General features: G+C 36.4%; 1 protein-coding gene across 1 annotated transcript; it reads right to left on the bottom strand.

Moving 5' to 3' along the window:
• Positions 1–96: 96 nt before the first annotated feature.
• Positions 97–14222, bottom strand: LOC104437270 (L-arabinokinase). The gene is made up of 29 exons (XM_010050187.3): positions 13894–14222; positions 13562–13669; positions 13004–13072; positions 12735–12818; positions 12477–12553; positions 12051–12117; positions 11242–11299; positions 11059–11126; positions 10924–10986; positions 10334–10387; positions 10132–10234; positions 9943–10052; positions 9721–9840; positions 8950–9006; positions 8689–8861; positions 8440–8602; positions 7936–8019; positions 6137–6262; positions 5728–5858; positions 5567–5648; positions 4631–4718; positions 3769–3812; positions 3557–3652; positions 3404–3480; positions 2525–2725; positions 2266–2431; positions 1837–1908; positions 932–1135; positions 97–538 (listed from the first exon to the last, which is right to left on the bottom strand). Exons 1-29 carry the CDS (start codon positions 14002–14004, stop codon positions 407–409), a joined length of 2988 nt encoding a protein of 995 aa, XP_010048489.2. The 5' UTR covers positions 14005–14222; the 3' UTR covers positions 97–406.
• Between the last annotated feature and the right edge of the window lie 8167 nt (positions 14223–22389).

Here is a 22389-nt window from a genome sequence, read left to right as displayed (position 1 = left end):
TCATCAAACTGGTCCGAAAAATCCGACTCTGCGGGTTGCATTGGAAAGTAAAATTGCGCAGAGAAGAGAAGCATTTAAGTAAAAGAGAAGAAGAAAAATGGAAACGGCAAATTGCCGCTCTTTTATTGACTTTATAGTCTCCAAGCAAATTCCATATCCTGCTTGAAGAGCAGCTATTCAATCTTTAAGCTGACACTTCAACTCTTATTCACATGAAATATGATTGGAAGACGCTAAATTCATATCAAATGACTTTGTAGCAGTGACCGATTTGACTAGTGGAGATGTCCACAAAGGCAGAGGACATGTACCCAGATGCAACTTCGAGCTTCACAATGGACATCCAGCACAGCCAGCATATATAACTATTTTGTAGAGGCTGTTTAACTTTTAATATAGCTATTGGCTAACAAGAATCAACTGACTTGGTGGAGCTACGCCGGCGAATTTTCAGGTACCCAAACGTCCCGGCACCAGGCGATGAACCCTCAAAAAGAAATGGCAGATATCCCGTGGCCTTTTTGTATTTCTGTTGAATCTGGACAACCAAAATCATGTTACCATGTCAATTGAGCTTTGATACACCACAGATTCATAACAGATAGGGAAAGATTTGCACTAAAATTTCCAGGTATTTTGTGGAAAATGCAATTGCAAAGCAAACGAAAAACATGATTATTCAATGGAAGAAGTCCATATTATTGAACTATAAATAACCTCAGCCTTTTTCAACCCAACAGATGCCCTTACTATGAATTTCTGGGCCACGTGAAAAAGCAGGAGCTGATAATTACGTAGGTTCAGAAAAAAAAGGATTCCAACCATGGTTATTACTTCAAAATCAACTAATGGACACGTTGAAATGTCACAAATTTGCACAACAAAAGAATCTATAATAATATTTGACGAAAAGGAAAAGGAATATTACTACCTCGAGAATTTGTTGACTGCTTCTCAGACAATTTCTGCCAACTACACAGACTGTACCACCAGAACCACCACCAGTAATCTTTGCTCCATATAAGGAGCCATCATCATGTTTGGCTAGTCTGTTATGCTGCATCTCTTGGACCAACCGTACGAGTCTCTCTGTTCCATCTGAGCCAAGTCCACATGCACTATAACTATAATGACACTGCAAAAGAAAATTTAAGCTCCAGGGTTAGCCACATACTTGCTGAATGTGATTAAAAATTACCAAGTGGAAGCATCAAGCAATTCCATAATCCAGAAATGACGTGAAGTCATTTGACGCAGTCCCCGCACAAAGAACCATACACCACATTGACCATGGTGATGAAGTGCAACTCTAGCTAGGAGCATGTGACTGCTATCTGGAACTCAAACCAAATTAACAGGTCCCATGTTGACGGTGATTTATTTGCTTCTTTAGCAGCGATACCATCAAATTACTCTAGAAAGTAGTCAGATCATGCACCAGAAACAAAAAACAGAGTAGAGCAACCTCATTTTGTATGAAATGCTATAAGAAAAATTCCGTCACCAAAGAAACAATCTAATGCCGTAGAGACGGGGCTATAAAACACAATCTCCAAAACAGGACATCTTTTACCTGAAATATGCATCATGATTTTGCTTATGATACATGTTCAATAATGAGAATTCCTTATTCTACTGAGTACCTTGACAGCAGAATTCAAACTTTTCTATTATTTCATGAAAATTCATGTATGAGGGTCTTCATTTAAAGACAAACTGATTAGCCTAACAGACATCACCACATTCTCTCTTTTTTCAAGTTTTGTTTATTTAAATGCAATTCAACAGTCAAGGACATAATCAACAAGCCATGCAATCTTGACATTCTTTATGTACCTGATATAGTAGTTCTCCAAGTGCCGTCAATTGCTCATCTGAACTTGCAGATGTCAGCAAAGCTTTGAAAGCCTATACACGAATTATCAGACAGGTTTAGATCTACTCATAAGCAAAAGCATAAACAAGGGAAAAAGTAACAACAGAACTTCTTCAAGTGATTTCCTTTAGTGGCTATGGGTGATACAAAGTAGAGAAACAACCTAGTATCTACATAAGAAATCATACTTCAAATTTTTGTGTAACTGATATTGGTGAGTTTTATATCATCTTGAAACTTCTTTTTGTGGTGCCTTATTAGCGAGGGTTATAATCAGGTTCCTTTTTATCCCTTTGTCTGGCTGATAGCAGAAACCAGAAAGAAAGATACTAGTGCAACCAATCTTCATAAATGAGGAAAGATGCATCTGAAAAGGTCAAAATCCTTACCTTGACCCGGAAATTTTCATAAATGGGGTGTCTAGTAGAGGCTTTCACTCCATAAGTACGCTTGTTATCGATAATAGTGACAGCATCATTGTGATCAGCATATTTTTCCACAAATGTCTCCCCCAAAATGGACTCAGGAAGCATACTGACATACAGAGCTTCATACCTGCAGTTTAGAAAGAAAATTGAAAAATTAGGGAACAATGGTGACCAAAGTTTCTATTCATTCTATAAGCATGTTATCACATTTGAAGGACACCTGTGAGGTGACAGGTTGCATAGATAATCTAATGAAGCTTCAGATTCAAGAAGTTCAAGACCATCCTCCTCCAGTTCATCTTGGTTTGTCCCATTCCCATTCGACAGAGTCCCAGACAACATCGTGCTTGCTGTGGACTTTATCATCCTTCGACCCATGAAGGCACCAATTCTGACAGATCCATAATCTGCACCTCCGACACTGCCAATAGAAAAGACCAATTTATCCAAAGCTAAAACATTGCCAACTAAAAGACAAAAAGAATGAAAACATAACAGAGAGCAAACTCACACAAGCTACAGACAACCACAAGCACTGATTAAGGGTGACATGGTGCTTCAAAAGGAAGGGCCATGAACATAGTAGAAAGGTTGTGAGACACAGGAAAAAGTGGCCAACAAATGAGGACCCAAAGTCATTCTTCAGGGAAAGCCAAGGAGCTAATCCCACTCGTAGAGAGGAACCAAGAAGCTATGAAATAAGGGTGCGTGCAAGAAGGGAAAACGTGCACATATTTTTCAAGTTCAGCACTACATTTTTAGAAATAAAAGATTCTAAAATGAAACCAAAAATGAGATTTGAAGTTTTTTTTTTTTTTTTTTTTTTTTTTGGGGGGGATGGTGGGGAATTAGCTTAAGAAAGAACGATTTAAATGCAAAATTCAATCCTGATCTAATGAGGAAAAAGGTAAAAACACTAGAGAAGAAAAAAACTAGAATAACCAGTGATAAGACAGCAGATCTGCTGTCAAAACCCACAATTATGAACTATTAAAAGACAACTGGCTGATCAGACGAAACAGTACATGCTTGCATCAAGCAAGGAGGCTGGAATCATAAATCAGAATGAGAGAATAAAAATAAAACACACAAATTATACCTGTGACGAATTCCTGAATCAATTCCCCAGAATCGGACATGACTGGGAATTTCTACAAGTCCAATTACCTCAGCAGGCTGCACAGCATAATTCTCACATGACTTTTCATCCAACAAGCACAGAAGACCTTTCAATCAGACCTGAAAATCTTACCTGGCAGATCATGGCAAGAAGCTTGTTTGCTTCACCACAAGCAGAAGTCATCTGGTCCATTACACCACATGGAGCTCCAACAATGTGGTTCTCTACCTATTGCATATGTTTTCCAAAATTACAAGACAAGCCAAAGATACAGAAATAATGACTTAACTAAAATCAAGAAATAGAATAACAAATTAATTAGAAGATTGTTCTGTGAGCCACACCTTCTGGCAAAGCAAAGCGAGATCCCGTGGGCTAATGTTTAACCCTGCCATGTTTTAGAAGATCATTAAATACATTAATTCATACAAAGTTCAAAATGGAATATGGTCAAGACTCCTTGTTATAATGAGTAGTTGTGGAAAAGCTGAAGAGTGATGTCACAGATTGCACAAACCTATCTTGCCTTCTTTATTAATTCTCTCTCCCTCTCTCCTCAAAATCCTAAAAAATTTTCAATTTAATTCTGCTCCATCACTACCAGATGTCAGTGAGATCCAATTATTCTAGTATTCTCCCAATGTTTTCTACCATGTCTCCTTGAATAGTTCCTTAACCTTTGATTCTCATATAGTTGTCTTCTTATTGAAGCATTTAAAAACAATTGTATCTTTCCTAGTCCTTTTATCCTCAAGTAACAGTTCAACAGCATATTAAACAGACTAGAGGAAGCGGGAAAACAAGCATAGTTCAACAGGGAAGTATCGGGATTCAAACACGTGACCTGTGACTCTATTACCATATAAGACATTTCATTTTTCCCAAGATTAATCTATTAAATGGGGGAGACCACGTCTCTAGGCCTGCTATGAACCCCTAGGTAAGAAATGTTGAACTCTTCACTAAAATGTTATGTGCAAACATGGGTACTTCAAAGAAATTTTTAAAAGTTGTTTTTATCCATATTTTCATCCAAGATCCAAGAGGTCTTGGATTTGGCTCCTCTATGCCCTTCACCTATCGTAAGGGGAAAGAAAATTTCTCATCCAAATGAGATGCAGTCAAAATAATCATCCATCCAGAAAACATAAAATCATCGACATTTGAAGTGTAATCATATATGACACGTTGACCGGAGGAATTTACCATGAGCAGCAGCTATAGCAGACATGCTAGCAACCTCAACAGCGGCAGATGAAGATACACCTTTGCCCTCTGGAACAGCAGATGAAACCTGAAAGTGAAAAATTCTAATAATCAGTATCTGGATAGAGAAATCAGCATTGTGTAAGAATATCAAATACTTATAGATGATAAAATATTTATCAAATACCAGTATCATAATCATAAATCCCAGGAAAATCAGGGAAATAAGACAAATTTACCACAATAATGACTCTAATAACTATCTGAACAAACAGTTGACATGTGTCATCTGTGCAATACTAAGTTGAGAACACTTGAAAGGTAGTAAAAGTCTACAGTAGTCTAAACAGCATAGTAGGAGAGGCATGTAAATCTGACACATGCCCTAGTAAATGTACAATTCTAATGGTCAAAACTATTTGCAACGATACAGTGTGTTATAGAAAATAACACAGTAGCCTCTATACTTCTTAGCAAAAGATGAAGTATCCATGCTACACCAATGAAATGCTTTTGGTCATGGAGTAATAAAAAAAGAACTTCCAAACAAGGAAAGCTCAAAAGAAAGTTGCCAACAACCATATGGACAATAAATTATGTCCAGAATTATAAGCTGATTCCAACAAACTAATGCGATAAATAAAAAAGAGTTAGCTATGCCGAATTAATTGTCTTGCTTAAGCCCTGAGATGCCAATAGTCAGGTTCAAGAACTTGAAAATGATAAATAACTCAGGCATGTTCATATGCATGGACTTGAAGGACTGACAGATCTTCCACTTATAAAGATAGCTCAATAAAGCAAAAAAAGAAAAAGAAAATGGACATGAACAAATATAGAGTAGAAGAAAGAAAAACTAGTCGAGAAAACACTCAAATGGTCAAAAAACCATATGTGACTAAACATATGTTGAACAGATGTGGAGAAACTCCTTACAAGCAAACTGATACTGTCCTCAAAGCGTACACCCAACTCCGTCATTAGAACAAGAATAGTGCCTGCAACATAAGCTGCCCACCTGAAATGGGAATTTATGTGAGTACCATGCAGGTATACACCCAAAAAGAAGAGGAGATCAGATAGGATCTAAGACTCACTTTTGGGATGGATCACAGGCAAAGAACTCCTTTGCCTTCTGGTATGAAATTGGTTTCCCACCATCCATAAAGTCAGACAAATCCATGTCAAAAGTTGGTCCACGATTGCTTAATTCTGATCCATATGATACCTAAGAAAAGCATTTTCAAAAGAAAAAGATTAAATCAGGTACTGCCTACATACAATAACAATTACTTTAAGAGTCGTTCACTTCAAAAATATAGACAAATTCCTAAAAGGCCAAGACTTATTCTGTTCAAATTAGAGATAAAGTGCCAAAAGGCTAACAATTGTCCTATATAAGACAAATATAAGTCTCCTTCAGGTCCTCAAATAAAAGGTAAAGATACCTGTTAAACAACAAGTAGAAATTTGAAAAAAGGCTTTTATTGTCAATTGGAAACATACAATCTCAAGAACAGGAGTTGGTCCTTGTCCTCTGGCTTGTTGCCGAGCTAGAGCATGTTTCCATAGTCTGTGCCTGCTTGGATGATTCCTCTGAACAGCAACATGACAGGCTTCACGAATAGGCATCTGAATGCAGGAAGTGCAGAAGCATGTTATTGGACTAAATAACATAATGCCTCACACTAGTCTACTCCATTGGCAAAACTTGCAGAAGTGGCGAAAAAGTCCCATAAAACTTGTATTTTGAAAGTTTGTAAAAGTGAAATTCGACTAAAGAGAGTTACAATTTCTAATGGAGTTAAGTAATAGAGAGAAGGGTAGCAACTGAAATTAATACTTCTCAAACTTGGAGAGATCTGTTTTATCGAATGGCGGAATGGCTTCAATTATGAGAATGCAAATGACAGTGTCAAATAAAAAAGAAAAGGTGAGAAAAGAGAAGGATACAACAACATCCAAATTCGTTCATGCCATGGCAAAATGATAAAGTTTCCCAGCAAGCCACAAATAAATGGCATAGGAAGTAAAAACCCATGATAAAGCAACCACCTTGGAGCAAGACCAAACTATTTATGCCATGACAAGCTTTAACTGGTGAATGTGAAATTACAAGTGAGAGCTTCAAGTTCTAGGTGGGAAATAGGGTGGTACTTGTAGGTAAACATGTCAATAGGAGACAAAGAAATTGTAACTGAACAGAAGGAAAACATATTCTGGGCATAGAGAATATAAAGTGACAAGGCTTAAACATGCATGTGCAAATGATCTTGGAAACATGGTCACATTCAATACAAATTACAGGTATAGATTGACAAAACTATGCTATGCTGAAAGGCAGTGATAAAAGAAGAAAAGAAGACAGCAGTAAAAGGATCAATGCAATTATATCTCACGCATGTCCACTCAATTGAACCTAAGAAAATGAAAGTCAAAGCATTAAACAAAGGAACTTTGGCAAAGGGATGCCTTCCATAACTCTATCCCTAAGATATGAAAGGGGTTATGTCCTGAGAAGGCAAGGCAAAGCCAAAAACACTTGCAGTATGGAAAGCAAATGCAAGGGGCGTCAAGATATTTAGAAGGCCAAGCAGATGAGCAAAGCCCAAATCCTTTCTTGCTTAAACTGCAATTCACCACACAAATTGTTACTCATAAAATTTGATAATCTGCAATTCATTCACAAAATAGCCTCTCCCTCTATAGAACAACTATGCTTCTGATGGAAATCCTTAAAAAATTATGAAAGCTCATGAAGTCCTGCCCCAATTGGAACCCTTATAACGATTATAAATCATCATGAAGTCTAGCCCCAATTGGCATTTTCTCTATGGGCTGATCCACAACATCCTTCTAAGATTGAAACAAGCAAGAAGGAAAGAAAAAAAGGGTAAAGTACAATTACTAGAGCAATTCAAATATATGCACTTACAACTGGTGATAACTGAACATTCATAAACATCTAAGCAGCAGCCACATTAAAAGCCAATTAATAGTTGTCATCTGAGCACAATTATTCTGAATAATTGAAAAGAATTTCAGCATCCGTCAATTTAGATCATCTATTGTTTATCTGTTATCAATCTAGATTGCCATGACAGATCTCGAAGTAGTTTTACAATAAGGTAAGATCATATGTAACATTAAAAAAAAAAAAATCATATGAGAAATAGGATGTTCCTGAAATAATGCAAAAGGAACGCAACAAAGACCAATGCTCTCCTTTTAGTGAGACTCTGCTTACATAATTGACTTTATCCATTGTCGGATTGTAAAAAGTAGTAAAAAAAGGACTTTCTAACCTGCAACACAAGGCTTCCTGAATAGTCAGCAATTCCACCCATTACATCCAACCTTCCAGGTGCTCTTGTGACAAATATTTCTTCCTGTTTAATTATTGTGAAAACAGTCAAATCAAAATTACAACATTTGCCACCAAATCTCATATGGAAGTATCAACCCACTCCACATATACAGTAGAAGTGAGAAAAATGTCAAAAAATGGCCATGATCAGCGTACAGCTCCACTCACTGCACAAAAACGCAACTAAGCATCACTTACAATTACTGAAACTAAAAACGGGACCCTTTGCAGTGCATCTCTCACTGACTTTTGTGAAAATCAAAAGTCAGAAGGATTCATGACTTTTGCCCCCATTGGAGACCTTTTTAAAAGAACTGATACACAATCAATTACCTCCCACATCACGCCGATGAAATCTCCTAAGAACTCTGACAAGTGTTCGATTTATCAAACAGGAAGAGGAATAAAAATGTAGAAACTAATCCAAATAAGATAATCAGACCTCCCAATTAAAGAGTGCAGCAGCTGCTTTACGCTCCCTCATCTGCCTCTTCTCTGGACTCTTTCCACCTTCACTCACAATTTCTGACAAACTCTTCAAGAAACTCACTGTATCAGGGAGCCCATGATGATCACCATGAAGAATTTCAAAATCATCAGACCATCTACAAAAGGTAGAAAAATCATGTCAACAACTGCCAACTCAGTCCAAAATTGATCAAGTGTATGGCAAATGGTGAAACTAACTCACAAATTCATTTGGGAATTTTTCTCATTCATTCCAACTTTGGGTGATCCAGCGCCAAGGCCCAGTTCATTTTCAGCATTTGCATACCAATCTGGGATGCATAGGTCTCTTCCAGGCATTCTTTGCAGCTGATACCCAAGAACTATAGCATCACGCAGTCTACTTGCTCCACTAAACTACATTGTGACAGCAAGAACAGCAAGATTAATACCATCTAGAGAAGAATAACCTAGGGTTAAGAAATAACAGTTCATTTAAGATTACTTTATCTGATGCATAATTTCTCCCAGCGGCTGTCTCCTGCAATATGTAAGCTGCTACCTGGATAATTGCATCACAAAGTATTGGGAACCAATTCAATTAATAGAATGTCACTGGCATGCAGCTGAACAGATTAAAATGCTTAAAAAGCATCATTGCATTTGGCATTATTAATATAGTTTTGCTCTTTTAGCTCGCCGCATGATGGAAGCCACAAAAAGTTGGAAGAAATCAAATACTTTGATGCAGCTAACAAGTTCATATTTGTTCAAGCAAATGACTGTTTTTACCAAATTCTGGTGGATAGGGGTGTTACATTTATCCACAACTAAAATAAGAGTCCTAAAAGGATGAGGATTCTTCTGTTTGTTAAATTAATACTCTTATCATTTAGGATTAGAGAACTATTAGGATATTATCTTATTTCCTGCTTTCATTATGAGTAGAATATACTGTTTCTTGTATATATACTTCAACTAGGAGTAAGGCTCTTTCAGAGGAGTCTAATGTAGACTCGTATTTTCTTCTATTGATAGAGTTTATGAAGATCAGCAAGTTTTGCTTTGAATTGACCCCTTTGGTAGTGATGGCACTTAATTCCTCCTCCTTCTCTTGACTGTGATGCTTAAAAGAACCCTAAGCATGATGCTTTAGAAGGTTAAGGTATGATGTCTAAAGAGATTTACATGTTTTGAGTGGTTGTCAATTCCCTTCAAGTTCCCTATAAAGATGTAATGTCCTACCAGATAGTCTCATAAGTTCCAGAAATGTTACCTCGCCACCATCAATGCCACCTTCATAGCACGGTTTCAGACTGAGCGCGTGTTCAAGGTAAGGTTTCCAATGGCCAGTGAGCAAGTCCCTCCTAATCATCTCTACTCCAGATTGATAGTACTGCAGAAATCAATCCAAAAAGTGAAAAAAAAAAAAAAAAAAAAAAAATCAAAGCATTCCCACTACAGATAAATATACATATACAGATGCAGTGAGAAGTACCTCCAGCATGTTCCTCAAGAATGGTTCTTCATTGAAGTAATCACGCCGCACAAATACAAATGGACACTTGTATGCTAAAGACTCGCTGACAGTACCATATCCAATTTTTCCTGATATAATGACAGAAATAAGCTAACTAAGAGACGCGAAATAATGTACTTCAGATGCCAATGCAAGTTCCCCACTCACCGAGCATACAATCAGAGGCTGCAATGAGATCAGGTGTGTATGCATCTTTAGCAAGCTTTACAAAGTTCGGTGGAAGATTTTCCCTCTCAGATGCACCACAAACCTAAATTAAATATCTTATCAGTCGTAAGAAGGTGAACTAGGGCCATAATGAAAGTGGCTTTTGCAAAACGTGGGCTAAAGGACATGCTACAGAACATACCAAGCACAACCAACCGGGAGGCAAGTACTTTTCCTCCAATTTCCAGCCTGATGGCTGCAGGCAAAGCAAATTTTGACAAAAATGAATAAGAGAGCAAATGTTCAGGAAACAAACAATGCTGCTGGCACAAGTAAAAATTCCTGCTTAAAATTAGTGACATATCAGCATTCTCCAAAGCACAAATTGCTAATATATTCACACTATTATTAAATGAACACATGATGCAGAATATGTAAAATCATCAGATAAAAGATGATAAGATCACATGAAACCTCAAGTCGGAAGTGTACTGTTGTCACGTAGTTGAAGAAACAGACTGGCTACAACTATCAATACTTCACCCTTTAATCTAGAGAAATTTTTCAGTCTCCAATTATTGTATCTTTTGTCTTCTTAAAGTAAATCAATCATTGTATCATCAGAGAGAGAGACAGAGAGAGAGAGAGAGAGAGAGAGAAAGAGAGAGAGAGAGAGAGCAGTTTCTTAAAAAATGGCTACCCAAATCACTGCAAGATAACTTCAATGACCTGACAAACACATGCCTATTAAAATAGACATACAAGACTATCAACCACCCAAACTAAAGTCACCTGTCCGCCAAAATTGAGGATAACTAGCTTCACATCATCCCCAATCCCAAGTTCCTTTCTCACCTACATTGAGATACAGCATTATACACTATATTGGACTAAAAAGGAGGTCAATTTGAGTTTTGCCGATCAAACCTCCTTACGGGATTTGTGCAACCTTCTAACAACCAACGGTACATCTATGACATCACGGAAAGCGGGCACTGTAAAATAATGGTGTATGTCAAGAAAAAATCACAATGTGGATAATGTCCAGCTGTAACTGAGATAAATAAATATAAACACCCATCGCTATGAATGATCAATTTAATAACTTACTTGGGCAATATCCCGGGAGCCGGATTAAGAATTCACAATGTGAATAGTCTTCTGCTATCTGTACAGAGTCATAATTAAGTGAAGATTAAAATTCCAAGTTCCAGAATTAAATTATCTCACTGACTTAAAATTCCAAAGGCAGATAATTAAACTTCGTGAAGGTTATATAATCGTCACCTTCAGTTTCATATAATTAGGGCCTTCTAACTGAAGAATGGAAATTCACAAAGAACTACATAGTCCACATTTAGTACACTTTGTTTTTCAACTTGGTAAGAAAAAGCCATCATTGTTAGTAGAAGGTTACCGTGTATGAGGTTACTGTGTATGAATTTTGTTTCAGCAAGAGGATGAGGAGGAAGAGGAATTCCCAAAAACGGAAGGGCAATCTCCCTCTCTCTTTGAAGTAATTAGAGGCTTAATTATGAAATTAACTAACTAGGGAAACGTTATTCTGCCTGAGGATGATTGAATCACTCAATAGGATTGGTTCTGCAAAGTTACAGGTCAAGAGTAATTTTGATGCCCATGCCTCCAATTTTTACTTTCTTCTGCACAATTTATCTAACCCTGTCATTCAAATTAAAAAAGTAGTGGCACCATATTTCTCTCTCTCTCTATATGTGTGTGTGTGTGTGTGTGTGTGTGTAACACTAAAAGCTCACTAATATGAAAAGGACAGAATTTTCAGCAGGGGTCTCCACAAAAGATGAGCGTAAAGCAAAGAATCTGATTGCATATGCACAACATTGGTCATTCCAAACAAGCAAAAAAGAGGTGCTAAGAAAATTTTGTAATAAAATAAATACCTGCCAAACTATCTTACGATGATGATTTCCTGCAGCCATTACGTATTCCGCATAGATGAAGTCCCAACTGCACAGATCCCATCAGATAAAGATCAAACGGAATCCAAGATCCAAAGTTCATATTCTTTTTCATAAATTAGCATATTTAGACATGTAGAAACAGGTTTCACAGGAAAACTATGTAAATTACAAAAATAAGCCAATAATCTCCGATAAATAAGCATTGAATTTTCCAGAAAGTACTTAATAATTTGAAGTGACCTCACACCCATTAAGATTGGCCAGTAGCTGATAGAGATAAGCATAACCCCAACACAGAGTACAAAGAATCGAGAACAGTAATGTAAACACTTTAAAACCGATTATAGATGAATGCTCGAGAAAGCAACTGCAATCCAAGGTAAAGCAGGTAGCAGTCAGGGTCACCTGAAATTGGTGACGCAAACAGAGCGAATTCCAGCATCTGCTGCAGCACGGCATGCAACTGGAACAACATCTGAGATCTGTTCATTAGCCAAATTTCATCTTTACTGTTCCATGATTTGTGGATGATCCAAACCAAATACTATCTTTAGAGAAAACAAGCAGTCCAAGAGCAGTCAACATTGAAGCTCTAGTAATCAGTTGAGTGATCAGAGATTGAATTCACACTCAAGGATAGATGAAGACAAGTCAGCAGGTTACCACTAAGTCTGCTTTGATGGAGTTCAGCCACTCCACTTCAGTTTCCAGAATAGAAGCACGAGGGACCACAGCCGTCACAGAGTACTAGGCAGCCACATTATAATAGAAGAGTAAGTGGCGGAAATGTAAAAACTAAAAACTGACATATCATCAATTCTTAAAATCTACACCAATACAGTGACCCAAGAAAATACTAGTATCAACTCCAAATAGATGAACATAACTAAGAAAGCATCACGCCTTAGGATGAACTGAGTGAGTTATAGTACCTTTTCCAAGGAGGCGAGGCGATCCACGGTCAATGCATCTGCTTGAACTGCCCCACAGTCCAGTAGAACCTGATAATTTCACGGATTAAGAACAACAAGCTCAATGAGACAGCTCCCTTGAAACGAAGGTAATGCGGGACCACTAGCTTAACCATGAATTCGCCAATACCAAAAAGCTCAAAAGGATCAGGGAAACAACAGGAAACACAACCCATGAAGAGGAACTTGCAAACTAGCCTCTGAAATTCACGCAGCATCGCAACTCATGAACAAAAAAAAACAAAAAAGAGAATTGTTGCAATGGCTACTTAGAAAATCCCGTAAAGCGAAATGACTAGAACCCGGGGTTGCCAGCCTTCTACAATCTCGTATTCATTAAGGAAAATGAAAATGCCAGAACCCTTTTCTTCATTCCAAAACAATTTTTTTTTTTTTTTTCGTTCCAACATCATTCAATCTACCGAACAATCCAGGGGATCGCCGATCGCCGATCGCCGATCGAATACCCGAACATCCCGCCCGTCGCCTAAACGCGCGCGCAAATGAAGAGCGGAGTACCTTGCGAATGAAGAGCCTGGGAGACTGGACTTCGGAAGTGAAGACGAAGTCGGGAGCGCCCGTCACCACGTGCACGCAGTGGCCGGCGAGGATCAGGTGCCGCACGACCTGCCGCAAACCGCACATCCAAAGCAAATGATCACCAAAAAAAAAAAAAAAAGCAGCAGCAGCAGCAGCAGCAAAAGACGGGAGTCAAACCACCAGACCGAGCTCCGGAAACGCCCCGAACGCCGCCGGGCCGGCGAATCGGGGCGGCGATCGGAGGACGATCGGAGGACGATCGCGAGGGAAAAGAGACGGGAAGACAGAGAGAGAGAGAGAGAGAGGGGGACCTCGACGACGCGGGTGGCGTGGCCGAAGCCGTGGCCGGTGACGTAGTAGGCGAAGACGAGGCGGTTACGGGGCGACGACACGCCGCTGGTCTCCTGCGTCTCCAGCCTCATTCTTCTTCTTCTTCTTCTTCTTCTTCTGCTTCTTCTTCTGCTTCTTCTGGTCAGGGAGAGACGGAGGGATTCTTGGGGGGATTTTGATGACGACGACGACGAAAGAGGAAGGTCGCGATCACGGATAAGAGCGCGGGATAGGGACGAGGACGAGGACGAGGACGAGGACGAGGATGGCGGTTCAGTGTCGAGTCAGCAGCTGGAGCAGATGCGCGTCAACGCCGGCACGACCCCTCCCATTTGGGCGCTCTCTCTCTCTCTCTCTCTCTCTCTAGCTTTTCCTTTTCCCTCCTGGACGTTTGGAATTTAGGTTGTTGAACAGGGGGGAATCGGATGAGGTTTTTGAAATTATCTTTGGAAAAAAAATGATGTGATCCGGAATCGATCCGTGTCGTATCCGAATCGAATCCATATCTTTATTGAGCACTTTTTCCGGATTTAAACCCCGATCTGTGAAGAGCCGTGCTCGCCCGTTTACCTAAATACGTTGCTGGGATAATATTATGCTTACATGGATTAAGTTGAAATGGCAAATTAACAATGTGTAAAGATGTTAGTCATTAAAATAAAACAACAACGTAAAAGAAAGACCTGAAGATTGAAATGCTTGTAAAGAAATAGGGGGAAAAGATATTTTCTAAGTATCCCTATCGAAAATTAAGTACTGAAGCGTCGGTGAATTTAGTATCTTATTCGTGTTAAATGTAACTTCTTTTGAAGAATGATAAATGAAAAATAATAATTTTCGACTAAAATAACTCATTTCTTTTGTGCAACTAGTATATCATAATATGTATTATTAATGTATAAGTATCACTATTTTGTAAATTCGGTAACTTCTCTAGGTGGTACATAATTCTATATAACCGAGTAGCTTCAAACCTAACAAATAGAGGAGTCAAATGGATAAGATAGGATTGCATTAGGGTCTTGGTTGCAAACGGTCAATTCATTTTAACCCATTTGACCTTGATGTCTCTATTTATATTTGTAACCCTTATTCGACCCGACCGATCATTAAGCCCATACCTAACTAATAGACCCATCTCAACTCCTTCACTAAATTAATTGGCTTGTGTTTTTATGTTAAGTTCTGAAGGCTAAGATCAATCAGATATTTTTCATTAATCAAATTGGCATTCGCAATTTCTGAAAGTTTAACAAAAAGAAAATTATAAAAATGAAAAAGGAAAAGAAAGGCATCGCTGTTTTCTACCTCTGTTTTAGGTCAAAATCGTCTCGTTGCCTACTTCCTTCCTTGAATGATGGCGACAAATGGACCCCGGACTCACTCTTTTTATTGAAACGGGTTAGAAAATGGGTATTGTTTCAAACCCACTTTAACCCCCTTATTAAACATGCAACAACCAATTCAAGAAACTCACATCCCACTAGGCCACCGAAAAGGAGTTAAAAAAGTAGGCCTACAACCCATATTGCCAACTCTAACCATAGATCATGTAAATCGGGTTCATCTTTTTACATTTTTATGAGAGAAGAATAGCACAACTATTATAACCTTTGTACAACGCTCAATTGAGTATTGTAATTTTTTTTTTTTTGGCTCACTTAAGTGTTATATTGAAGTAAAATCGATCATTTGAGTTCTACTTTCGATAAAACATCATACTTGGATATTTTTTATTAATTTCCCATATGACGTGGATTTTTTAATTTTTGATTTTTTTTTAACTTTATTCTTGTTTTGCTTTTTTATCTTTTTGCTTTTCCTTTTTCTTTAAGGGCCTCTCGCTAGCCTTGGAAAAAGGAAAAAAAAGGAAAAAAAAATTGAAAATATTTTAAAAAAAAGGCAACGTCAGTGTCGGTGAAGCAACATAAGATGACTAGTGTCTACGTTAGATTTTTTTGAGAGGCAAATTAGCGATAGCATTTAAGTAAATGAATTTTCAAATTTGTGGCACTCAATTAAGTAAAAAAAAAGTTATGGCACTCAAGTAAAAACCATACAAAAGTTATAACACGTGCATTGTCTTACCTCCACTTTAATGACCCTATTATTATCGCTTGGCTGTAGAAAAGAAAATGAAAACATAATTATTCAAAATTCTCTTGAATTTCATAACTATTGCACAATCAATCCCAATCTTTCAGAAATCATGGATGACCGACCCCATGAACTTTAAAACAGTTGTAAAATAGTCCCTAATTTTGATAAGATACATATTACTCCTAACAGTTCTTGTTGCAATCACTAGTTTTTCTGTCTACATGAAAATGGACTAACTATTGTTTGTGGACAAAATATAACCTCTAGATATTTGTAGCTTCATTAATCATGAATTATTTTTAATTTCTCGACTTCATTGAACATAAAATAAAGGTTATTCAAGTAACATTTGTAATTATATAGATAGAAACAATTAGTACTTGCAACAAAAGATAAAAGTTCTGGGGCAAGGGGAGAGGAGGGAGAGGTTTATCTGTAACTTTTCAAAATTGAGGGATTATTATGCAATGGTGCTAAAATCCAAGGGAGTAATAGTTTATAACTTTTGATATTTTGAGGGTTAATACCCAACATCTCAAAATTCAAGGGGTTTTGAGCAATTATATCTGAAAAAAAAAAAAAACACATACGATATGCATTATATAGGAAAAATTGAAAGTTTATATAGAAGAAGCCATCAAGTGATATCGAATGTACATATAAAACTTTTATATAACATGATAATAGGCACGTACCTTGATTTTAGGGTGCTTGTGTAAAAATAACAGTTATGTGGTCAATGTATAATCCTAAATTTCATTTAAAAATATATATATAACCAATGTATTTGTGAAAAGGGAAAATGTTTACTCCACACTTTTATTCGATTTATGCAATCTTATCATATTAGTCCTAAACCTTTTAATTACGTTAATTGAGTTCTAAACATTTTCATGTTTTGCTAATTTAGTTCAATTGGTTAATTTTAGCCAGAAATCGTTGATGTATGAGGGATTTAAAAATAGCATTGCTCAGATATTAAATGGCCTTGTGGGAAAAAAGAGAAGGTATTCTCTTTCTTATGGAAAAAGACAAGTCCCCAAATCCTGCATGAATGACTTGTGTAGGAAAAACACTAGAAGGAAGACCGTGGTGCAGATGTACAGCACAACAGGTCGTTGAAACAAAGCCCATGAATCAATTATTAATTAAATAATCAATTACCTCCTTATATTAAGAGGAAGAGGTATAACTCATGGGCAGTTTCGCAGGATCTCTTTCCTATTTATTACCACTTCATAGGAAACCTAACCTCCCATTGACACTTGTTTGGGCATCCTCATGAAAACCTGATTTATAGGTGGTGACAAGTGAAGTGAATACTAGAAGGTTCTCTCGTGTCTTGGGTCTCTTTGCCTTCCTCGCATAAGAAAAAGGCAGAGAGCGTTTGTACATAGAAGACTCCATCTTCAGACAAAGAAATTGTTGATTTAGAAAGAAATTGTTAAAGGCAGGAATGCTTCACGAATTGAGTTGTTGAAGAAACAATTGAGCAAGTCTTTTGCCATGAAAGACTTGGGCTCAACGAAGCAAATTTTTGGCATTAAAATTATTCAAGATGGAGATGCTAAGAAGTTGTTCTTATCGCAAAAAAAGTACATCGAGAAGATTCTTCAAAAATTTTATATGGACAAAGTTAAAGTGGTTAGTACTCTTCTTGTTGCCTACTTTAAATTAAATGCAAAGCAAAGTCCTATAACTGATAAAGAAAAGAAAGACATGAAAAGTGTTTTATATGCTTAAGCTATAGGAAGCTTGATGAATGCGTACATGTCCAGACTTAGCACATGATGTTGATATTTGTTAAGGTGCATTTGGTTCAGCATTCCCAAGGGACTTTCAGCCTTCAAAGCCCATTGGCGAAATGTTGGACCATTTGGCAACCATTTTGAAGTAGCTTCATGGGCCACTTGTCAAAGCCCGTGAGGCTCTTGCAATTGGTGAGGATTGTGGCTTTTGCACACCCTCGCTCACAGTTGGGCAAGGGTCTCAGTCCTTGCTTGGATGTAAATGAAGGTTATTGCCAACGACCCCTTGTAGATCTTAACAAAAAAAAAAAAAAAAAAAGTGAAAAAGGAAAAGAAAATATTAAAAATATTAAAAATTACTTATGTTTAACATTAGCCATGATATGTAGGATGATTGGCGTTGACATTAATGATTTTTAGTCAAAATTGGTCGAATGGACTCAACCAATAACACATGAAGATGTTTAAGATTTAATTGATATAATTAAAATATTTACAATTAAATTGGTAAAATATATAATAAGTTTAATTTTTTTGGATAATTTTCTTTCTTTATTCAATTTATGCAATCGCATTCTTCGTTGACACTTCATTAAAGTTGTTACACTGTGGGTGCGAATGATAATTATTCTGGTCGAATATGATTTTTAGAAAAGAAATAGATTTTCTATTTCTAGATGAGTTTCTAAACAAAAATATCCGTTTGATAACGATACAAAATTTCTACTCTAAAAATATAAATTTGTTTGATAACAACACAATTTTTTTTCCTTTCGGATGGCAGTGATCGGCGGACGGCAACTAGTATATCGTCGTATGTATTATTAACATATAAGTATCGCTATTTTGTAATTCAATAACTTCTCTAGGTGGTATGTAATTCTATATAACCGAGTAGCTTCAAACCTAACAAATAGAGGCATCAAATGGATAAGATATGATTATATTAGGGTCGGGGTTGTTAACGGTCAATTCATTTTAACCCATTTGACCTTGACATCTCTATTTATATTTGTAACCCTTATTTGACCCGATCGATCATTAAACCCATACCTACCTGATAGACCCATCTCAACTTCTTCACTAAATTAATTGGCTTGTGTTTTTATGTTAAGTTTTGAAGGCTAAGATCAATCAGATATTTTTCATTAATTAAATTGGCATTCGCAATCTCTGAAAGTTTAACAAACAGAAAATTATAAAAATGTAAAAGGAAAAGAAAGGCATAGCTGTTTTCTACCTCTGTTTTAGGTCAAAATCGTCTCGTTGCCTACTTCCTTCCTTGAATGATGGCGACAAATGGACCCCAGACTCACTCTTTTTATTGAAACGGGTTAGAAATGGGTATTGTTTCAAACCCACTTTAACCCACCTTATTTTCTTAACACGTTTAAATATGCAACAACCAATTCAAGAAACTTACATCCCACTTGGCCACCAAAAATGAGTTAAAAAGTAGGCCTACAACCCATATTGCCAACTCTACCAATAAGTCATGTAAATCAGGTTTATCTTTTTACATTTTTATGAGAGAAGAACAGCATAACTATTATAACCTTTGTACAACGCTCAATTAAGTATCGTAACCTTTTTTTTTTTCGCTCACTTAAATGTTAAATCGGAGTAAAATCGATCATTTGAGCACTATTTTCGATAAAACATCCTACTTAGATATTGTTTTATTAATTTCCCATATGACGTGGATTTTTTTAATTTTTGATTTATTTTTTTGAACTTTATTTTTGTTTTGCTTTTTTTTTTTTTTTATCTTTTTCCTTTTCCTTTTTCTTTAAGGGCCTCTCGCTAGCCTAGGAAAAAGGAAAAAAAAAAAAAAAAAGGAAATAATTTTTTTTTTTAAAAAGGCAACGTCAATGTCGATGAAGCAACATAAGATGACTAGCATTTACGTTAGATTTTTTTGAGAGGCAAATCAGCAATAGCATTTAAAGTAAATGAATTTTCGAATTTGTGGCACTCAATTAAGTAAAAAAAAGTTATGGCACTCATGTAAAAACCATACAAAAGTTATGACACTTGCACTGTCTTACCTCCACTTTAATGACCCTATTATCGCTTGGCTATAGAAAAGAAAATGAAAACATAATTATTCAAAATTCTCTTGAATTTCATAACTATTGCACAACCAATCCCAATCTTTCAGAAATCATGGATGACCGACCCCATGAACTTTAAAACAGTTGTAAAATAGTCCCTAATTTTGATAAGATACATATTACTCCTAACAGTTCATGTTGCAATCACTAGTTTTTCTGTCTACATGAAAATGGACTAACTATTGTTTGTGGACAAAATATAACCTCTAGATATTTGTAGCTTCATTAACCACGAATTCTTTTTAATTTCTCGACTTCATTGAACATAAAATAAAGGTTATTCAAGCAACATTTGTAATTATATAGATAGAAAAAATTAGTACTTGCAACAAAAGATAAAAGTTCTGGGGCAAGGGGAGAGGAGGGAGAGGTTTATCTGTAATTTTCAAAATTGAGGGATTATTATGCAATGGTGCTAAAGTCCAAGGGAGTAATAGTTTATAACTTTTGATATTTCGAGGGTTAATACCCAACATCTCAAAATTCAAGGGGTTTTGAGCAATTATATCTGAAAAAAAAAACGCATACGACATGCATTATATAGGAAAATTGAAAGTTTATATAGAAGAATCCGTCAAGTGATATCGAATGTACACATAAAACTTTTATATAACATGATAATAGACACGTACCTTGATTTTAGGGTGCTTGTGTAAAAATAACAGTTATGTAGTCAATGTATAATCCAAAATTTCATATATATATATATATATATATATATATATATATATATATATATATATATATATATATATATATATATAACCAATGTATTTGTGAAAAGGGAAAATGTTTACTCCACACTTTTATTCGATTTATGCAATCTCATCATATTAGTCCTAAACCTTTTAATTACGTTAACTGAGTTCTAAACATTTTCACATTTTGTTAATTTAGTCCAATTGGTTAATTTTAGCCAAAAATCGTTGATGTAGATACCAACTCCTACGTGGCACGACATGCGTTGACATAGACAATTTTTTCTTCGTATTTTATAATATTTTTGAATTTATATATATATATATATATATATATATATTCCATTTTCCTTCTTTACTTCTTTTTTTTTTATTTTTTTTATTGTTAAGGATCGATAAGGGGCCGCTGGCCACTTGTCGAGGCTTGCGAAGCTCTTGCTAACAGTGATTGTGGCTTTTGCACACCCTCGCTCACAGTTGGGCAAGGGTAGCAAAAAGGAGAATTCTCGGGATCTTGCATGAATTACTTGTGTAGAAAAAACACTGCGAGGGACAAGTCTGCCGCACTTGATTTATGTACAGTGAACCATAAAGGACTTTAGAGGAAAATTCAAGAATCCATTAATAGTCCAACAGCTCACAACCATTTTTAGGATAGAGATATAACTCATGGGGCAATTTTATGGGATTTCCTTCCTACTTATCACCACTTCATAGGGAACCAATGAAAGGTGATAAAAGCCAGTTGTATCATAGAATAAATTATTATTTTAAATAATAGAAAATAGGGGCTTTGTTATAATTAAATAATGAAATTAGCGTGCGCATGTAAATTGCACGATTTTAGCACGCAAGTTTAATAAATTTTTATCTTTTTTAGTGAATGAGATTTTTATTACACAATGAAAGATGATAAAAACTGGTAGTAACATAGAAGAAATTATGATTTATTAAGTTATAAAAAAATTAGGGGTTTTGTTATAATTAAGCAATGAAATTAGCGTGCGCACGTCAGTTGCACGGTTTTAGCACGCAAGTTTAATAAATTTTTATTTATTTTTTCAGTTAAATGGTGTTCTTTAATGTTTCAAATGCTAATTTCTCGCACACATGAATGCGTGTCCACATCTTACCGGGGTAGATTAAATTTTTCTAGCATCTTCCATTATGAGGGATTTAAAGATAAGCCTTGCTCAGATATAAATGGCCTTGTGAGAAAAAAGAGAAGATATTCTCTTTCTTAGGGAAAAAGACAAGTCCCCAAATCCTACTTGTGTAGGAAAAACACTAAGGGGGAAGACCATGGTGCAGATGTACAGCACAACAGGTCGTCGAAACAAAGCCTATGAATCAATTATTAATTAAATAATCAAGTACCTCCTTATATTAAGAGTAAGAGGCATAACTCATGGGCAGTTCGCAGGATCTCCTTCCTATTTATTACCACTTCATAGGAAACCTAACCTCCCATATATGAAGGCATTGACACTTGTTTGGGCATCCTCATCAAAACCTGATGGTGACAAGTGAAGTGAATACTAGAAAGGGTTCTCTCGTGTCTTGGGTCTCTCTGCCCTCCTCGCATGAGAAAAGGCAGAGAGCGTTTGTACATAGAAGACTCCATCTTCTAACAAAGAAATTGTTGCTTTAGAAAGAAATTGTTAAAAGGCAGAAATGCTTCACAAATTGAGTTGTTGAAGAAACAATTGAGCAAGTTTTTTTACCATGAAAGATTCGGGCGCAATGAAGCAAATTCTTGGCACTAAAATTATTCAAGATGGAGATGCTAAGAAGTTGTTTTTGTCGCAAAAAGAGTA

This window comes from Eucalyptus grandis, chromosome 3, assembly GCF_016545825.1.
Source record: "Eucalyptus grandis isolate ANBG69807.140 chromosome 3, ASM1654582v1, whole genome shotgun sequence".
Taxonomy (NCBI): domain Eukaryota; kingdom Viridiplantae; phylum Streptophyta; class Magnoliopsida; order Myrtales; family Myrtaceae; genus Eucalyptus; species Eucalyptus grandis.
Note: the sequence above shows the minus strand (reverse complement) of the source record. Positions and strands in the feature narration are given on the sequence as shown.

Coding starts and splice junctions, on each gene's coding strand:
- LOC104437270 (XM_010050187.3), bottom strand. CDS start 14,004: ATGAGGCTGGAGACGCAGGAGACCAGCGGCGTGTCGTCGCCCCGTAAC. Junction 3,813..4,630: donor TGCTATAGCTGCTGCTCATG/GTAAATTCCTCC, acceptor AAAACATGGCAG/GGTTAAACATTAGCCCACGG. Junction 539..931: donor GCAGTCAACAAATTCTCGAG/GTAGTAATATTC, acceptor TTGGTTGTCCAG/ATTCAACAGAAATACAAAAA.